General features: G+C 35.2%; 1 protein-coding gene across 1 annotated transcript in view; it reads right to left on the bottom strand.

Moving 5' to 3' along the window:
• IL1RAPL1 (interleukin 1 receptor accessory protein like 1) overlaps nucleotides 1–21,414 on the bottom strand; it is a 906,599-nt gene that overhangs the window by 54,969 nt on the left and 830,216 nt on the right. The window contains exons 6-7 of the mRNA XM_044669211.1: nucleotides 13,110–13,242; nucleotides 11,077–11,222 (exon numbers count right to left, since the gene is read on the bottom strand). Coding sequence (XP_044525146.1) covers nucleotides 11,077–11,222; nucleotides 13,110–13,242 — 279 coding nt within the window. The remainder of the gene's footprint in view (nucleotides 1–11,076; nucleotides 11,223–13,109; nucleotides 13,243–21,414) is intronic.

Below are 21,414 nucleotides of genomic sequence, written 5' to 3'. Positions count from 1 at the left end.
ATGTTACAACCAGTGGAAATGTGCGTTGGCCATGGGTGGGGGGAGAGCGGGGGGTGAAGGGGAAAGTAGGGGCATAAAGTATGTAAACAGATTAAAAACGAATATTAATAAATGTCTAATAAAAAAATAAAAAATAAAAAAAAGCCATTGATATAGGGATATAGGGCTGTGTAAGGGGATCATACTGAAACTAGTTTGAACAACAAACAATATCTAATGAGGCAAGAAAGGTAGGTTCAAGCAAGATTGTGAAGAGCTTTAATCAAACAGAGGAGTATATAAACTGGATCCTAAAGGACATAGGAGCTGGAGAGGGATACAGTCAGATCTGAAATTCAGAAAATGTATTTGGGCATTTCTGTGGAGGATACATCAGTTCAGGGAGAGACTTAAATCAGGGAGTCTATTAGGAGGATTTTGTTATTTTCTAGGCAAAGGAGGAGGGCCTGACCTAGGATGATGACTACATGAGAAAGGGTTGGATTTGGAAAATATTATGGAGATTTTATATATATATATATATGTATGTATACATATATATATATATATATATATATATGGGGCAGCAGAGGGGAAAATTGAGGAAAACACTGAAGTTAGAAATGTGGGACACTGGAAAGATGGTGATGTTTTGTATAGAAATAGGAAGTTTGGAAGAGAGATGGGTTTTGGGGAAAATATAATGAATTCCATTTTAGAAATGTTGTGTTTATGATGTTTGAGCAATGTTTGAATTTTAGATAATTTTGGATGAGTCATTTCCTTCCTTGAGGCCATGGTTTCCTCATCTGTCCAAAGAAAGGGTTGAATTCTCTAAGTTCCCTTGCAAAACAAATATTTTATAAGCCATCTCTCAATGAGCTTTTGGGGGGTATTAGAGAATAGTAAGCTTTCCATTGTTAGGGACCAAGACTTTAAGATAAGATAGTCACTCTTCTAAGAATAGATATCATTCACTCTTCTAAGATAAGATATTGATCATAGGCCCAGCCATGCTTGGAGACAGTAAGACGCCACCAGAGATTTTCTATGCTCCTTTTCCGCGTTCCTTTCCCCCTTAGTATCTGCCGACCCCCTTCTGCCCTCAGCCTATATATTCTTGTCATAGATCTGCAATAAACGAGCCTTGTATCCATCTAAACGATTCTCTGTCTTGCACGCGAGGTCTCCCCTCTTCTTTCCCTATGGGTTTTTAGGTTGCCGTTTCCCCGGACCCCTCGGTTGTGTCCGGCTGGACCCGGACATTCCATAATGGATCCTTTAAAGTAAAACAGTATTTGAATCAACAGGAAAAATGAGTCAATCTTTTTTAAGTCCTTATTATGTGTCAGGCACTTTATTGAGTTTTAAGAGTACAAAGAAAAGTAAATAAAGCAAAAAAAAAGTGTCTTTCTCAAGGGGTTTACAGATGAACAGATTGTGTGTCTTTCATTTTCCAGAAGACCAATGATATCATGGGATAATGTCTTGACTTGTTCATGGCCTAGGGTTAAGTGAGGCAGAGTTGCAGAAAGTTCTTATCCTCTCCCTACCAGTGTCATCCCAGTCAAGTGACAGAACAAAAGTCAGGATGACTGGCAATGGCATGGAGTAGAGTAGATAACCTTAGTGTTTAATATCTAATCAAGTTCTAGTGCTCCAGAGCTCTTGCTTTAGCTCTCTCCATGGCTATTAGAACACATTGTTATCATCTGTCCATTCTGCCAGGGGGAAGTCTTCACAGGCCTGGGAAGACAGCCCCTCCACCTAACTCATAGCAGCCACATTTGCTCTATAAGTTAATATTTTGTGCTGGAAGAGACCTTAGAGCTCAAGTAATTAGGCAAACAGTCAAATGTTAAACATTCACTATATACCAGTAATCCTGCAAAATGTTGGAGATAAAAATACAGAAGTCCTTTTAAAAGGAACCTATATTCTCCTGGAGACACACAAAAGCAAGACTTCTGGCAAAAGGTGCCTTTGGAGCTGTGTACCTGGTATTTTAACCAATAAAAACCATGAGACCATTTCCCTGAGAATAATATTGTTTATTAATAGATACATTCAGTCAGCTAATAAAGACAATCTTTCACCTGCCTCTTCCTTAAGTGAAAGACTTTCTGTGAGACTTGTTTAAATAGGTAGGTATATCCTCTTTCTAAACGGCTGGACAGTTTGACCTTTGGATCTCTGCTGATGGTCCCCATTGGGAGATATTTTTTGAAAGAGGAGGTGGACTTTGAAACCTTAACTCCTCTCTCATTCCTTCATCATAGAAAAGGTAGATCTTTATCCAGATAAAGAAAATATCAACATATCCTAATTTCAAATGGGTCAAAGTTCACTAGCTAGAAAAATGTGGGTGACATGCACTTTGGCTTATTAAGAAACTGAATGTCAAGGAGCTCATAAAGCTCAGCTTCCTCTAGAAATCTTTGGCTAGAGAAATATAAGTTGTTTCAGTGGCTCTTTCTCTTGTTGGGGACCTGGTCACCATCAATTTTGGATGATATATTTAGTAATGTTTCCAAAGGCCTTAGAAAGAGTTCTTGTTACATATAAAGAAGGAGCAGGTCTCCATCCTGCCTAGGATTGGAGATTTTCCAAGATGGTGTATTCTCTGAATTTCATAGGAATAAAGAAGTGAGGGACATGAGTCTAAGAGAGTCTGAGCCTCAATTCAGGACTCAGGAATAGAAATAATTCAAAATAAAAAAATAATAAATCCTCTCTGCTGACTTGAATACAGAGAAACTAAGAGGTAGAAGTAAAGAGGGAGAATATTGCAGACATTCTGTGGTGGAGGCAGCCAGTGCAAAGGCAGTTATGGGTGAAGGAATGTTCTGTGTAGTGCATAGGATGTTGGCTAATGGTGTTAACTTTTAGGATATGTGAAAGGCAGTAGAATGTAAGAGAGTAGCACCTCTAACTAAAGCAAAGAGGTAATTGAAACCACTGTAGATGATGAGCTCAGCAAGTGAGTTAGAGAGAGGGAGAAGACAAGAGAATACACAGTAGAAGTTTGAATGGAGATAGCAAAGGAGATTGAGAAGAAATATATACAATGGACATAATCTAACATATCTGTTCATAGATTCATGAAAGCTGCAAAATTTGCTCTATAGTTTGATTTTTGGAGCGGGAAGAGAACTTAGAGCTCACAAAGTCAGGCAAATAGTCAAATATTAAACATTCTATACCAGTCATTGTTCTAAATATCAGAGATAAAAATACAGAAGTCCTTTTTCTTAAGTAACTTACAGTCTACTAGAACAATACAACATGTTTGCCAAGAAGTAAATGCAAAAGTGATTTTATTAGGTGATGAGACACTAATATCTTAGAGAATTTGGAAAGGCTACTTATGAGAGGAAACACCTGAGTATTTCATAGAGGAGGAATGGTGAAAAGGCAGGAAGGAAAGAAGGAAGAAATAGAGGAAGAAGCAAAAACTTTCCCAGGTTTTCACAATTAAAAAAGCAAATCAGCTGAAATTTGAAGGAAGACTCTAATTCCAAGTTTAGTGCTCTATGTACTACCCCATTTTGCCTTGCCAGTTAGCATAATCCTGCTGATTTCATTGTTTTGCTGCATAAACATGATTAAAGTTCCCATTTTAAATGTCTCCATTGAAGCATATTGTCATAAGCTATTATGTGTAGTACTGTAGGAGATAACTTCTCTTTCTATAGTTATTTTGAAGAGTTGATTACTTGCCAGAAAAGGCCAAGTATTTCAGTGTATGAAGAACCCTCCTGAGATTCAGAAGGTTCTGAGTTCAAGGGCTTACTCGGATTTATGCTTGCTAGAGCAAAGAGCAAGTCCCTTAATCTTTCAGGACTCCAAAACATCTCCCTAAGACTCCAAGATATATACAAGTTGTTCATCTTTGTTTCTGTAAGAAAATAAGCAAATTGTGCTTAGGTGAGGAGAGTAATATCTTGGGAAACCTGTAAAGGCTTCATGCAGGAGGAGGTACCTGAGAATTTCATAAATGAGAAATGGCAAGAATTCAGGAAAGTAGAATGGCAGGAAAGAAAGAAGGAAGGTAGGGAGGAAGGCAGAAAAGAGGGAAGGAGAGTAATTTCTTATTTGGCCAGATGAGTTTCTTAGAATTAGAATGTATTAGAGAGGGTTTGTTGATCTGCATCAGTAGTATGCATTTCTATATTGAGAAAACCTCTGATTGATGAAATCATAGGTTTGGACCTTCACACACGCCCTTACCCACAAATTTAAAAGAAAAATCTATAAGGAAACATTATCATTTACCTACCTATGTAAGGTTTAATCATTGAATATTTTCAAATGTCTGGCTAAAAGTGCTCCAAAATTCTAGACCTTAGTGATTCTAGAAATAATTCCACAATCTTACTTTACCAACTTCAGTGAATAAAAGTACTAAGAAAATAGGAGAGGCAAAGGGAAGATGATGCAGTACAGTAAATGGTTTTAAAATCACTCAGGCTTTAAAATAAGGTATCCTAAATGATCTCTGTGTTAATTACATTACTAAAGATATTCTGTGGGCCAGGGAATTTATTGACTAAGCCTAGTATCTATCGATTACATTGTTAGGAAAGAAAGAAGTAATTTGGATTTGAGGGGGAATGGAGAAAACCTGGTTGTTGATCATTGTTAACTACTGCTTATTCCTTGGGATGAAGGCTTTGCCAGTTTGCAAAATCACTTCCACGAAGAATGACTTACTGTCCTCGTGTAATCAATAAATCTAAATGTACTGACTTTGAACTAGAATGCTAGAATACCAGTTAATAGGACAGTTACAAAGTAACCAGACTGGCCAAGAAACACAATTCCCTGGAGGAAGGACTTTAATTTTCATTTAACTCAAATAAAATGGTGACATTACAAATTATATTCATTGTTATTCCCTGTCCATTTTTGCTTTATGAAAACCTCTCTTATTTTTAGGCATGACCACAATTTTTCACACATTTCCCATACCTAAAACTTATTTCCTATCTCTAAATCTAAGTTGAGAAAGTATAGAATAGAAATTGATTTATTTAAAAGTCATCACTACTTCCTACAATACTCACATATATTACTTATTTATGGCAGAGAAACCCAAATATAAATCCTCTTAGCTCTAGCCCATGGGCAACATGCATAATGTGCACAGAGGTGGGGAACCTTGGTTAGGAAAGCTAAAGCAAGACAAGGAAGGTCATATATGGGCATAGCCGCCATGAGCGTAGTCTAGGCTTGTGTGCAAGGGAAGAGAATAGATTTAAGAGTCTCTTACTGGGTGAGAAACATTGGAACCAAAGATCAGATAGTAGTTCAGAAGTCAAAGTGGGTAGATAAGGCTTAAAAGATCAGTTTGGTTTATTATCCTAATGGGAGTTGTCTGCACTATCAACAGACGGAAAATGGGATATTGGCATATGTAGGAGATATTGCAAGTTCTGTTCTAGACCACCAAAATAAATCAAATAACACAATAAAGTAAACCACATTCATTTTTTTGTTTCCCACTGGTTATAAATGCTGTGCTCATACTATATTGAAGTTTATTAAGTATATAATATTATTATGTGTTTAAAATGTATGTACCTTAATTAAAAATTCTTTCTTGCTAAAAATGCTAACCATCAGATGAGCCTTCATCAAGTTCTAATCTTTTTGCTGGTGGAGAGTCTTGGTTTGAAGTTGATGGCTGCTAACTGATCAGGTGGCTTAGTTTTCTGCCTATCTAAGGTTTTGACAAGCCTTCCTCACTAAGTTTAATCATTTTGGTTTTTTGATTTAGAGTGACTTTTCCTTCCACTTAAACACTTAGAGGCCTTTGTAGGGTTATCTGGCCTAATTGCAATATTGTGGGGTCATAGCAAAATAGGGCAACCTAGAGAAAGAGGCAGAGCCTGGGGAGCTAAGTGGTTGGAGCAGTCAGGACACAAACAATATTTATATATTAAGCTCACCCAAAACAATTAAAATGGTAACATAAAGATCACAGATCACCAAAACAGATATAATAATAAAATTTGAAATACTGTGAAAATTACCAAAATGTGACACAGCCATGATGTGAACTCATGTGGTTGGAAAAAAAGATTTCTTTGACACAGGATTGCTATAAGCCTTCAATTTGTAAAAAGCATAATATCTGCAGATCATAATAAAGCAAAATTTTCAATAATAAAGGTTTGCCTGTATTAAAAATGCAGGCAAGGAATTTGGATAACATGTATGGAAATCACCAGAAATAATAAAGAAGTTTAATGCCATGTAAACCCTTTATATCAGATCAAGAACTTATAGGTATGAAGGCTGAGACCAAGAACAAAACATTTTTGTCCTGGTGCTACAGGGAGAGGTAAGTTGGATGAGAATAATTTGGATACAGAATGAAAGGGAAAAGCAGATAACTAACAAATTTTCCTATAAAGGTTGGTGGTCCTCAAACTTTTTGGTCTCAGGGCCCCTTACCACTCAAAAGTTATTAATGACTCGCTCAAAGAGTTCATGTTGGTTACATGTATTAATATTTACCATATTAGAAATTATGATATCTTAGTATTATTGGGAAAACAGTTTTGATATAAAGGTCCTTTAGAAAGGATCTCATGGACTACACTTTGAGAACCTTTTAAGTAGAATATAATTCAGAGATGAGTTGGAGTCAGCTTAAAATGGCTAGTGAGAGCCAATTGTTGAATTATCAGTGTGAGCATTTAAAGCTCAAAAATTGGCAAATACTACAAATCAAGGCTTGATTTAAAGATATGAAGAAGTTCTGAAGAGAAGACAAAATAGATGGTGAAACACTCTTCTCAACAGAGAATATGAGGATAGGGGGAGGTAAATGTTGAACATGGTAGAAATGGACAGATGGGACACCTGTTCTCTATCACTACTGTACTATGATTGTGTGCCAGGATTGCTTTTTGTTTCCCAATTACAACTCTTTTTTAAAATAAAAGGATTATAGTAAATATTAATGGAAAAATTATTTCTGTTTCTCCTTTTTGATCTTAACCTAAATTCAAAGTTCTTGGATTTTCTTGCATGATTACACCTTCTTAAAAACAGTGCCTATCTTATTCCCTCTTATCTACTCCACCTTTTTTGGATACAGTAAAGCCACATAGAACTATGCTCTAGTCACGGATTTTATTCCACCAAGGTCAAATTTGACTCCTTGCATTAAGTTTTCTAATTCTTGTTCTGTTGTTTTTAGGCATTGTTATAGGGACCTTCGAAGTCATAAGTTTTACCACTGACTCTTTTTTTGAATTTTTCCTCATGTAACACTGCATCTCCTATTTTCTTCCTTCTTTATGGACATTCTTTATAGCATTTGTCTTAGAAAATACACATAAGCAGTCTTATCTCTTCCATATCCTTTTTAAAGTAACTTACATTTGATTTGCAAGACGTCTGGTAAATATATCTATATGAGCCTTTGTTCTGTATACTCTGTCTCCAATCAGGAATCTGTCATATCTTTATAACGGTAAGCCATGTCCCATAAGTGTAAATCTCCTTTTCAGACAGTGTTTTTAGTCAACTCTTTATTTAACGAAAGAAATTTTGTCCTTGTTCATCCATTTCATTCACTAATGAAGGGTGAGGAAAATGCAGTCTATGCCCTTGTGTTCTTTCATTTATTTATGAACACTTTATACACTTCATAAAATACTTAACTTGTTTAGGCTCTTTCTGGAAATATTATTTGTATTTACATAATATCTAGTACATGGTTGATATCATAAAGCATTAGATTTATAATATCACCCAATGGATAGACTCTTTAATTAATAAATAATTTCCAGGTGGTCTTTAAAAATAAGGTAAAAATATGTCTTGAAGGTTAAGTGCAGTTCTTCCTTAAGGTAGACTATTGGAACAAGTAATCTTGCAATGCCTCTTCTGGATTTTTGAGACCTTAATTATTGCAAAAGAAGCAAATGTTTGCTAGCATAAAATCAATTTGAATACTATTTCACAAAACTGTATCAGAGAGGATATGTGACACTAAGGTAAATCTATTTTGTGTGAAGGACAAAGAATTATGTGAATATGCAACTTATTAAATTTTGTAATGAATTTTCTCATTATAAAATACATAATCTAGATTTTCTCAATGCCTTTCTCAAGGAAAGAGTTATGACTTTAAGCTATAAATCACAGAAATTTTTAACACCTTTAAAAAAGCATCAGGGATAAATATGCTACTTTGGAGGGCAACTGAGAGAGTGCTAGGCATGAAGTCAAGAAGACAACTTTCTATGTTCTAATCTGGTCTCAGACACTTGCTAGCTCTGTGATCATGGGCAAGTTACTTAACCCTGTTTGCCTCATTTTCCTCCAATATAAAATGATCTGGAGAAAGAAGTGGCAAATCATTCCAGTATTTTGGCCAAAAAAACCAACAAACCCAAATTAGGTCATGCAGAGTCAGATGTAACTGAAATACCTGAACATATGTACATATATGCATGTTACTATGGTAATCCCTGGCATAATCAGGAATCTATGTGACAATGATCCACTTTCTTCAATGGCTATACACTGAAGGAACACACAAGTAATATAGCTATCCCACAAAACTCCTTTTCAAGGATCTCTACAGTAAACAGTTCACCTGCTTCTGTATCTCTACCATCACTCTGTATCTCTACCATAAATTCCCAGTAGCCAGGCCAATAGAGGGTATTTTTTAAAGATCTGACTTTATCATTTATCTCATTTGTCTAGAAAAGAATAATTCACTGATTAACATGCATAGAATTTTACTTTTCTGCTTTTCTTTTCTTTCTTTTTAAGTTTTATTTTTTAGCAAATTAATTTATTTTACAAGAAATTTGTAATGTACCTCCTACTGCTCCCCCTCATTGAACCAAAAGGACAACAGAAAGAAAAGGATCTGGAAAACCATCATCACAAACACGTAGATGCCAGCAAAATATGTTCCCACTCCAGTCTTGCCTGAAAATAGATGTCTTTACATTTTAAGTTCACACATAACTTTGGCAGGTGAATCGTCTCCCTTAGTTTTTAAATGTATTCTGCATGGAAGAGGCATATATGATAACACTGCTCATCCACAACATTTTATGTCCAAATTAACTATGGATTGATGTGATCTTAATTAGGTTATATTATGCCCTTTCTTTATTGCCTGTAATGAAAATTTTTGTCTTGGTGGTTGCAAATGACAGTGTGTTAGAGTGGATAGAAAGTTTTACTTTACATAATCTAAATTTGGCTTGAAGTTCTGTTACTGACAAAGGAGATGGGCTATGTCATCATGGGTGAGTCACTTAACCCTTCAGTGTCCCTTTCAAATCAAAGACCCTAAATTTCAAGTCAATTAAAAGTGTCGATATAGGGAGTTTTTTTCATCAAGATTTCTTATAACAATGAAATGAAAGGTGTGTGTGTGTGTGTATGTGTGTGTGTGTGTGTGTGTGTGAGAGAGAGAGAGAGAGAGAGAGACAGACAGACAGACAGACAGACAGAGACATAGAGAAAGAAAGAGACAGAAATAGATAGAGAGAGGTGAGGTAGGGAAATTTACTTTGTAGTAAGTTAGTGAAAGCACCAATTAATTTGTGCCTTTTTCCTACTCCTCCCCAAAGTGCCTAATATAAACAAAATATTATGTAATCTCTATTGCATCTTTAAAAGTCTCTCCTTTTTAAATTCTACCATTTTATATGTAAGAAATGAAAGCCAAGAAAGGTTTGGTAATTTGCCCAAGGTCACAAAAGTGGAAGAGACAGATCTAAATCCCAAGGTATCTTGCTTCTGGTCTAAGTATCTATTTCACCTCTAGCCTGTTAATGTTTCAAAATACTGTTATTATCTTGATGATAACAGTGATTTGTTCCAAAATTCTTCTGGTAATATTATTTAGAAATCCATTATTTCTATAATGCTAATAAAGTCATAAAATATGTTTTTCCAACTACAAAGAAAATTGAATCAAATAGTAGGCTTTGAAACTATTTATATGCATTTTAAGCAAGAAAATATTATGATATACCTTTTTTAATGCCAGAAAGCTACCTATTAGGTACTTTATAGAGTTTGAAAAACATGTCATTATGTCATTTTTTAGTTCATTAGTAAGTTTCACTACCAACTAGCAATAATGGCTAGCATCTTACATTTCCTATTTTTCAGAAATATTCAAAGATTTTTTCTTAAAAGCAATTAAAAACCCTCAGTGATACAATGGATAGAGCACTGGCCCTAGATTTAGGAAGACGAGTTCAAATCCAGCCTTAGACACTAGCTATATGACCCTGTGTGAGTCAAGTAATTTCTCTCTGTCTCATTTTCCATAGCTATAAAATGTAGATTAAAAAAACCAAAACCCTAACATCCAATGTTTTATAAGAATCAAATGAGCTAATATTTTATGATATTTTTATAAACATTAAATTGTTATCTATTTTAGCTTTTATTATAAATTTGAAATTTAAAAAAGATTAGTCTCAACAGTAACCATTTTGGAAAAAAACAGAAGGAAATAGAAATATGAAATATGGCATATGAAAGACATGGAATATTACTGTACCATAAGAAATGACAAATGTGAGGAATTCAGAAAAAAAAAAACTTTGAAAGACTTACAAGAACCTATGCAGAATGAAGTAAATATAACTAGGAGGATAATATGTGCAATTGCTAAAGTAGTAGTTATTAGAACAGCCAATTAGCCAAACTAATGGAATTATAATGAACAATCTCAGCTATGGAGAATGATATGGAAACAAACCTCCCTTTTCTCAGCTGAGAGATTCTGTGCCTAGGGGTTTTACTTAAATGGTTTTATTATGAGAAGGAGTTTGTAACTGGTGGGGTTGTGATGAGAGGAAATGAAGGTGACATAAAAAGTTAGCATTAAGTTAGCACTAAAATTATTGTAATTTTATTTGCTTGTATATTTTCAAAAAAGCTGACAATCCTTATAGCAATGCTAGTATGTTACTTTAACTGTAGCTTTGTTGAGAAAATAGCAACCACTTTTTTTTAATATCTCATCTTTTTGAACAGTCATGATCAGAATAGAGTCTTTTAAAAATATAACACCTAGGAAGAAACGGTCATCTTTACCTCGTTTATGAAGAAGAACACTGGCATGCCTGCGTCCATTTCCATTTTCAACATAACATGAATAATTTCCCAAATCCCCTTCTTCTACAGAGTCAACAATTAATGAGATGGAAACTTCTTGCTCCCCAAGATGTTCCTTAAGAATCCTGAATAACACACACATATACGCAAGCATATAAATTGTTAGATTATTACATGATTCTGATTTTCTGATATAAACATACTACTCATAATCTACATTTTGATCTTTCAAATTTGGCTATGGATTGATGTGATCTTAATTAAATTACATCATGCCTCTTTGTTCTTCATTCCTAATGAGAATTCTTCTCTAGGTGGATGCAAATGACAGTTGCAGCTAATTATATTCCTGAGAAGGACAGCTCACATGGTGTAAAAAGAGAGGTGAAGGACACCTTGAAGAAAAGTTTATACATTGTTTTCCATAGCAAGTAGATTATGGTGTTGTCTAAGAGGGTGAAAAATTATGATATCCTAGGCGGTAAAGCTATTTCTCGGTTTATGTCAAAAAACACATTTCTGTGATATTGTGACATTTCAGTTGAGCCCACTAGTCTGGCATTTTTTTTAATGATAAAATGTAATTGCCAATTTTTAAAGAAACGTGAAATTATTAACCTCAAGGCTGAATGTTCTGATAAAATGGTTAATTCTGACATTTGAAATGAATGGTAAAAAGTTCCCCCAACTAACTGCTAACGAGGTTAGCATTATATGCAGCAAATGAGGTGATATTTCCTTAAACTGCTGCTACCTTCTCTAATGACCCTCCAGCTGTCTCTTCCTCTCTTCCTCTTGAATTTCCAATCCCCACCTTCACATATGTACACATTTTCCAAATTAAGACAGAAAATGCAAAGACTCCTTAGAGTCTTCCCTGAACACACAAAACAAACAAACAAAAACCATTGTAAAGAGGTTTATGGCTCCTTTTAAACTTTTGAAGTTCAAAGTCTCTGGGTGAAAGACAATAGCAAAGCTTTAAATAAGAAATATTGCTCAACCGCATTCCACATTTCATAGCACACTTGGTCTGGGTTCTGCATGATAAAGTTAGAGTACACCAGGGTGAGATATACCTGCTTCCATCTTGCCACTGCCCAAGGAAGAGAAACCTGATTAGAATAATCTCCAATGAATGCACGCCTCTATCTTCTTTTGAAGAATATATTTTTCTGTTACCTTTATCAGTTTTCATGTTGAAGAAGACAAACAGAAAATACTAAAATTGCTTCTCTGACCTATAATGTGATCTTCAGATGAAGATAAAGTTCAGAATTTTATACATGGATTGGATTCTGTCATAAGGCATTCATTGTGGCTAGTATAACCTTGTACATTTAAATTGTGCTTAAGAGTCAGTAGCTGTAATGAAGCATAATTTTAGTGAGTAATACTGTCAGACCTTGAAGGCAGAAGAAGGAAATGCAGGGATTTCAGTTTCTTTCTCTAACCTTGATTGTTTGTGTGAATTTATTCCTCTTTATCATGTTCACCGCATAAATATTTGTACATCAAAGTCAAAATAAGGAAGACTTTCATATAAGGAATATATTTGGCAGCCCAGTACTTTTGCACTTTCCTCAAATGCTTTTTAGTTTACTAGGTGATTAGAATGTATAAGAAATATATGAGAAAAGATAGGAATGTTATATTGTTCTTCATCTAGTAGCAAGATAATGTTTTTCCTTTTTTATTATTGAGAATATTTAGGAAAACTATGCTGTCACAATTTCCATATTTTTATTATACTTTGATCTCTTGAACAATACAGTATTCCTTAGTGAAAACTATTTCTTGACATGTTTATTTCCTGTAACTTCTCAATTGGTGTTTTTGTTTTGCATTTCATCAGTCAGTCACTTAACAACTTCTCTGTCACTCAGTGTTAAAGGATTTTTATTGTCAGTGTAGCAATAAAAAAAATGCTCTTTATTCAGGATTGCTATCTAAGTAACTTCTTTTGATACAGTAAAAGAAAAATAAAACACTGCCAACGACATATGTTTTACCTAATGTCACTTTCCCACACCCGGTTTTCATCAAGATCTTCAATAAACTTCTCTCCTTTCATCCAGTAAATTAAAGGACTGACATCTCCACTGTATCCAAAGAATGCTCGGCAGGTTAGATTAGCCAAATTGCCTGTTACAGAGAAATAATGAAAATATGTTATTTTCAAATATTTAATTTGTTGGACAAGCTAAAAGAAAAGACTTTGATCATTTTGAGATTGAATAATAAATACAATGCTAATACCTAATTCAGTAAGGTCTGTATATGTACACATAGAAACATAGAAGGAAAGTCACACTAATAAAATGATTGCCATCATCTACCTTTTGATACAAAATTATTGACACTGCTCAAACAAGTTCCATTTATTGAAACTCTTAGATTGGAAGCATCAAAATACCACAATGGCAATAACTATTGAACTATATTATCTTATAGTCATGCTTCTTTGTGACCCTATTTGGGGTTTTCTTGACAAGATTCTATAGTGGTTTGCCATTTTCTTCTCCAGCTCAATTTACAGAAGAGGAAACTGAGGCAAACAGACTTGCTCAGTGTTACACAGCTGATAGGTATTGAGGTCAGATTTGAAAACTGGAGAATGGCTGAACAAGTTGTGTTGTGTGATTGTAATGGAATACTATTGAGATATAAGAAAAGATGAAAGGGATGATTTTGGAAAACCCTAGGAAGACTTAAGTGAACTGATGCAGAGTGAAGAGAGCAGAACCAGGAGGACACTGCACAGAGCAACAGCAATACTGTAAGGATGATCTACTGTCAAAGACTCTGCTACTCTAATTAAGACAAGATGCAAGAAAATTTCAAAGGACTTCATGACAAAAAATGCTATCCACTTCAGAGAGAGAAGGGATGAACTCTAAATGAAGAATGAAGAATACTTTTTTTTTGAAACTTTCTTTTTGGCATGGAAATATATTTTGTATGATTTCACGTGTATAATCAATATTAAACTATTTGCTTTCTCAAAGAAGGGGGGAGGGACAGGATGGAATGATAGAATTTGGATTTTGAAATCTTAAACAATGATTGTTAAAAAAAACTTTACATGTAATTGGGACATATTTAACTAAACAAAAATATATTAAGAAAAAAATCCAGGCAAAACATTTTGTTCACTTTGTCACTTAGTTGCTCCATTGAGAGTTGGAAGCAACTATAAAGATCCAACCTTTTGATTCTTATATTCTTTATATAATGCTTCAGGTCTATAGCCCTTGTTTACTTGTTTCTGACTCTTTATGACCTCGATTGGAGTTTTCTTGGCAAAGATATTGGAAAGCTTTGCTGTTTCCTTCTCTAGCCCATTTTCCAGATGAAGAAACTGAGATAAACAAGGATAAATGGCTTGCCCAGTAAGTATCTGAGGCCAGACGTGAACTCAGGAATATGAATCTTCCTGTCTTCAGGTCCAGCACTCTGTGCACTATGGCACCACCTGTCTCAATTATTGACTAGCTGATGCATATTCAACATATTTTGCCTGAGAGCATAAAATGTCAAGGTGATATGGATATAGAGCTGGCCTAGGAGATAAGAAAGCTCTGGATTAAAGTTCTTTCTCTGACACCCCCTGGCCATGTGAACATGGACAGCTTTATTGGCCTCTTTTGTTTCCTTATTGTAGTTGTGGTTCTTCCTTCATTTTTTTTTTAATTTTAAACCCTTAACTTCTGTGTATTGACTTATAAGTGGAAGAGTGGTAAGGGTAGGCGATGGGGTTAAGTGACTTGCCCAGGGTCACACAGCTGGGAAGTGTCTGAGGCCGGATTTGAACCTAGGACCTCCCGTCTCTAGGCCTGGCTCTCAATCCACTGAGCTACCCAGCTGCCCCCTCTTCCTTCATTTTTGAAGAAGACCAATGGCATCAGGTCTTGGATTCAAGTTGCACAAGGTCATCAGCCTCACTCTCTCTTCCAGAATCATATAAGTCCAGTGGCAAGGCAAAAATCAGGCCAGCTGATGATGGCCCAGCACACAGTGGGTGACTTTAGTGTCTTCCATGTCTGAACAAGCTCTGAACACTCCATAGTACCTGCTTCAACCTCCTTTATGGCTGTTGGAAAAAATTGTTCTCATCTGTTCAATCCATCAGGAGAAATCTTCATGTGCATTCCCCTAACTTAGCAACAGTTCTGAGGCCTATTGATTACCCTCAACCTGCTTTAGCTCAATTACTGAGATGGTTTATTGGAGTGTGGTCACTATGCATGCTATGGCATCTCGGAGCCACAGGTGAGAGTTGGGTGCCAGGTGGACACTAAAGGTGGATGAGCAGCCCTGAAAAGAGTTCAGCCCTCACCCTAGAATACCAAGTGTCCTAGACAAGTCTTTAAGACTATTTATTATAATTTATAACAAAACTTACGTGTTATTATATTGCACATATATTATTTCCATATAAAAGAAAATAAAATATTTATGCTTTCACACTTGAAAAATACTATCATTCATGATAATTGAAATAACAGAAATGTAACTTCTTACCAATCCTATCTCATTTGATCCCTTCAACAACTCTGAGAGACAGAAGCTAACTCCCTTTTTACAAAATGAGAAAATTAAGAAGTTATGAGATTAGCCAGAATCACATAGCTAGTATATGAAGCAGAATTTGAACTTTGATCCCCTTGACTCTAAGTCTAGTATTCTAACCATTATGTCACTTAGCTATTGTAAAGAAGTTCTATTGAAAGTGTCATCCTGAATTAGTATCTTATCAAGGAATTATCTCTTAAAAACTCCTGTTTGTCTTAGTTTCCTCTTCTGTAGAATGAGTTAGAGAAAGAAATGGCAAACCACTGAAGTATCTTTGCCAAGGAAGTCTCAGAGTCATGAAGAGTCAGACTGAAAATGACTGAACAACAAACAGTTTTCTCAAGAAGTAAGCAATGAGTCACCATTTGCCTTGTGATAACTTATGTAAAAATAAAAACGGAAGGATGCATTTTTGATTCTCTGCTCCCAGATGCAGACCTAACTCATTTACTTTTATATCAAGTTGTTAAATAACAGAAGTATGTGGATGGGAACCATTATTTCATTCACTTAACTGTCTCTACAGGGAACAAAAAAGAATCAATACTTTGTTCCTAAAGAATTTTCAAGGCATTTATAAAATCAAGATTTTGAACTAGATGATCTTTAAAGATCTTTTCAGCTCTAGAAGCCTATGAAACTCTGTCACCTATACATCTCCATAGGTACCAGTTGTCCAGTTGGGAAGTAGATATCACTACAGTGTTTTCATCCTGGGTTACTACAAATTGTTAGAAAGAACAAAAGTCCTCCAAATAAGGTCTCGTTCTGAAAAATGATAGAGCATTTCTTTGAACTGTTAAAAGTCAATAGTTAAATTTCAACTATGTATGTTCATATAATGTTTAAATTATTGGCATGAATAAATGGTGAGAAAACAAAATAAAATGGTTAATTGTTCCTACAAGCTAAATTTTTTGTGCTATTGGCACTTTTTATAGAGTGGAGATTCTATGGAAATTATTAGAACCCTGTTGGAAATTTTAGATCATTATAGATGATGACAAGAAATTCACATTTGCACAAATCAGTTAAGGGAGTGAGTTTAATGTTGTTTGGCTGATGTGCTCTAACTCAAATAAAAAAGTGGTCTTTGTAGGATAATGTATGAAATTAAATTATAATTTTCAGAAGACAACAAATGCCCTAGATTTAGTTTGTATACCTCACCTAAAAAATAGACTATATTGCTAGAATACTATGTACATTAACTTCAAACAAGAGTTTTCTTTTTAAGGATAGGAGTTATAGAGAATTCCCCAGATATGGTTAGTTATGTTTACTGTTGCTTTTTTGTCCCTCATTTTCAAAAAGAACCAGTGGCATTATGAGGTGATGTCTTGGCTTGTGCATGATATGGCTTTAAGTGAGGCTGAGTTGCATGGAGTCTTTAGCCTCACTCTTTCTCCCAGAGCTATGGAAGTCCAGTGGCAAGACAAAAGTCAGAACAACTATTTATGGCCTGGTGTGCGGTGGATGACCTTGCTGTCTTCCATGTCTTACCAAGCTCTAAATAAATTGTTCTCATCAGCCCATTCGGCTAGGAGTAGACTTCAACATCCTGAATGATTTGTGGCCCATCGGTATAGCCCATCGTCAGAGATGGTTTACCAAGGTGAAGCCACTATTAGTTTCCTGAAGCTACAGGCGAGGTTTGAGTGATCGGTGGGCACCTAAGTTAGATGAGCGGCTCTGAAAAGGGCCCAGCAAGCCCTCACATCAGAGGTGCTAATCTTCCTTGAACACCATATATATTCCTGGTAATGTTTACTGTGGGGCAGAAGGAAGATTCCCATGTCTATTCTGGGCCCTACAATAGATTTTTCCAAGAAATTTTCAAACTAATGAAGCTCCTCTTCTGCCTAATCTCATCACAGAGTTCTAGGGGAACTCTAATGACACCCTTATTGTATTTCACTTTGCTCTGTTCATGGACAACTACACTAAGGCTCTAAAAATACCTAATTTCAAAAGATGTCAGATGCCCCTTACCTAAACACCCCTGCTGAGGGTACCACTATTTTCTCTACCCCATAAGATTCATAATGTCCAAGTCACCTCTGATTCTTTCTTCTTCCCCAATCTCCTATATCCCATCATTTTACAAGCCCAGTCTATTCTATTTCAACAATATTTTTCACAACTGATTCTTTTTCTGTACTTATACTGCCACTACTTTTACAGAGGTCCTAATCATCTTCTGAACAATTTGATTAGCCTGCCAATTATTTTCTCTGCCACGAGTTTCTCTTCTCTTTAATTCATCCTCCATATAGTTTCCAAAAAATAATCTTCTTAATCCTTGGTCTAACCACACCATTTTCCTGTTCAAAAACTTTTGGAAGGTCTTTATTGCCTCTAGGTTTAGGTACAAATTCCTTTGGTGGGCATTTATGTCCCAGCATATTATGGATTTAATTCATTCATCTATGTTTTTTGTTATCCCCCTTCACACATTCTATATTCCATCCCCAAAGAACAGTAGTTATTCTTCAGCATTCCTTGCCCCACTTCCACTATTTATACAGAGTAATCTACATGATTAGAATGCATTTTCTCTTTGACTCCAATATTTTAGGATTGTTGTCTTCCTTTGAGTTTGAGGTAACAAACTTGTTTTTAAACCCTTACCTTCCATCTTAGAATCAATATTCTGTATTCATTCCCAGGCAAAAGAGGGTTAAGGGCTGGGCAAAGGGATTAAATAAACTTGACCAGGATCACTCTGCTAGGAAAGGCCTTAGACTAAATCTGAACCCAAGACTTCCATTTCTAGGCCTGACTTCGTGTTCACTGAGCCACCTAGCTGCCCCCACTACTTCCCTTATGTGTTCCTCAATCCCTTCAATTTCTAGTGATCTCACTTTTTGAAATTGCTCACTCTGTATTTATATGACTATGTGCTCTCTTTCTCCCCCTCACCCAAACGATAGTAGAATATCATAAATTTACAGCTGGAAAGGGCTTTGGATATTGTGTAGTAAAAGAAAAAACAAAATAAGATAAGCCATTCTTTTACAGCTGAGAAACACAGAAGAGCATAAGCAACTTGCTCAAATTCAAATTGGTAATTTTGTCACATAGATACATAACACAGCTGGGATTTGAACCCGGAACTCTGACTCCAAGTGCACATTCCACTATACTGTGAACATAAACCCTTTGAGGGCATGGTTTATTTTGTTTATTTTTTTTTCTGTATCTCTAGTGACAAAAGGTCCCTTGGATATTATGTGCTTCATAAAATATTTTATAGAATTTTTAAACTGAATAATTAGAATTTGTTTAGGCACCATGAGAGAAAGGAAGGGAATAGGCATTCAGATAACATTTTGGTGCCAAAACTCAGGTGGCATTAGTTATAGAGAGAAAAATTTATTATCAACCAAGAACTTCTCTTTGTTGAAGGTCACACAATGAACATCTTTATAGGTTATAAGTTTTCAGTACTAGTTGACCAATTAATTAAGTGATACTCCAATTTACCATGGCTCAGTTATTAGAATTTAAATTCCATCTTATGATGTCGTGCAGTTATTCCATAATTCAGTACTCTGAAATGACTTATTTGTTATACTTTTTGACATCTATTCTTTTAGAAACATTGGGACCTTATTTTTGATAACTCAATATTCAAGTCATTAATGAACCTTTTTATTATAAAGAATTTCTGGCATTCCATATCAACTATAAAAATACCTGTAAAGTACTTTGCAATAATTAAAGCCTTAAATAAATGTGATCTATTAGTAAAACCAGGACCAAGATCAAAAGATGTCTTCAATAACTGAACATTTAAATATAATGAACATGACTATTATGATAACAAAATGACCAAGCTTTTACCTCATTTTGTGCACTATGGCAGATTTTATAAAGCTACAGTACTTTTCCAATTGACAAACGGTGTTTGAGAGCAATATGCATTAAAGGTAATGTGCTCTCTTTAGGAATAATGACAGAATGGTTGACAAGGGGTGTTAATAAGCCAGGTGTTCAACTGAAAATTAATATTTATCTCTACAGAGGCTAAAGTTTGCCACAAACCAAAAGGAAGGTTATTAGTGGATCATAACTAATAGCTCTTGTCATATATGCCAGCAAGGTCAAAGATAGAAATAAAGGTACCATCTATACTTAAAATATTTATGAGGACACTTTTTGTGGGTGTAAAAATTACAAAGAAAGTGGGGTCCTCCCTACTTATTGAGGCTGGCTGAATTTATTATGTATATGAATGCCATGAAATATTCTTACACTGTAACAGTGATGAATAGGAGGAATTCAAAGAAAGGCATAAACACTTGTAAGAATGAAGGCAGAGTAAATAAAGCCAAGGATATAGTCAGCTTGGTTAAAATAGTATAAGTGAAAACAGCACTAAAAGGCAACAAGACTGATTGATTGTGATAAACAATCTTAGTCCCAAAGAAGAGATGATTAAATCCAAGTCCTTCTTCTTGGTAGAGAGGTGGGGGCTATAGTATAGAATTTCATATATATATATATATATATATATATACATATATATATAGTTTTTTATCTTTCAGTTTTGATTGAATAGGTTTTTTTTACTATTACAAGGTTATTAAAGAGGTCTATGGGAAAACCTGCATTTTTTTCTTACTGATCCCCTTTTCTCCTTCCCATCTCTTTAAACTCTTCTCCTGTTCCTCGCCCAACTCCCATACAATTAGAGATTTCCAAGCAAGAAGTAGGTCTTAGACTAGAAGGAAAGATTAAGTTAAATAGATTATCATATACTCAAGAAGGAATTGTGGAAATATAGACAGAAATGAGAGAAGAGAGAACCAGGAACCCTATCCTACGGCAACTACTCAGAGATTATTGTGTAGTTGTTTCAGTCATGTCCATTTCTTCATAACCCCATTAGGAGTTTTCTTGGCAAAGATACTGTAGTATTTTGCCATTTTGTTCTCCAGCTCATTTTACAGATGAGGAAACTAAGGCGAACACATATAAGCGACTTGTCCAGAGTTACATAACTAGTCAGTATCTGAGGTCAGATTTGAACTCAGGTCTTAACTGACTCCAAGACCAGCCCTTTTTCACAGTGTCACCCATATACCTATTCTGAAATAAGTGGAAAGAAGAGGCTATGCATATTAATGAGATTCATCTTCAGATTACAGTATTTGTGTGTTACACAATCTAAATGCCTTTTCTAATGTTAAATAAGTTACTACTCAGTTGATCTTGCAGTTTGAACTACAAAGAGAATGGTGTATAACAATAAAATTCTTGCATCATAGAACCTTCAAAGCAATATGTTCCTGAAGACAATTACCAAAGGAATGAAGGACTCACAAACTTCTTTTCTTTTCTTTTTGTTTTTAACCTTTATCTTCAGACTTAGAATTAATATTCTGTGTTGGTTCTAAGGCAGAAGAGTGGTAAGAGGTAGGCAAAGGGATTCAGTGACTTGCCCAGGGTGACATAGTTAGAAAGAGTCTGAGGCCAGATTCAGACTCAGGACCTTCCATCTTAGACTTGCTTTCAATCCACTGAGTTAGTTAGCTGCCTCTGACTCACAAACTTCTGAGAGATGGGCAAGGTATATTAGAAAAAGGTGGTTAAATGCTTACCAGTCATGACGGCAGAATATGAAATACATGAAATAATAGCATATGTGATTGGCGGAAGCCATGGGCAGACAGGGAGAACATTCCAAATATTGTCTGAGCCACTATTAACCAAGGTTTGTCTAAGTTACACAGAAAT

Source organism: Gracilinanus agilis, chromosome 3 (assembly GCF_016433145.1).
Source record: "Gracilinanus agilis isolate LMUSP501 chromosome 3, AgileGrace, whole genome shotgun sequence".
In the NCBI taxonomy this organism is placed as follows: Eukaryota; Metazoa; Chordata; class Mammalia; order Didelphimorphia; family Didelphidae; genus Gracilinanus; species Gracilinanus agilis.
This window is presented reverse-complemented; position numbering and strand designations above follow the sequence as displayed.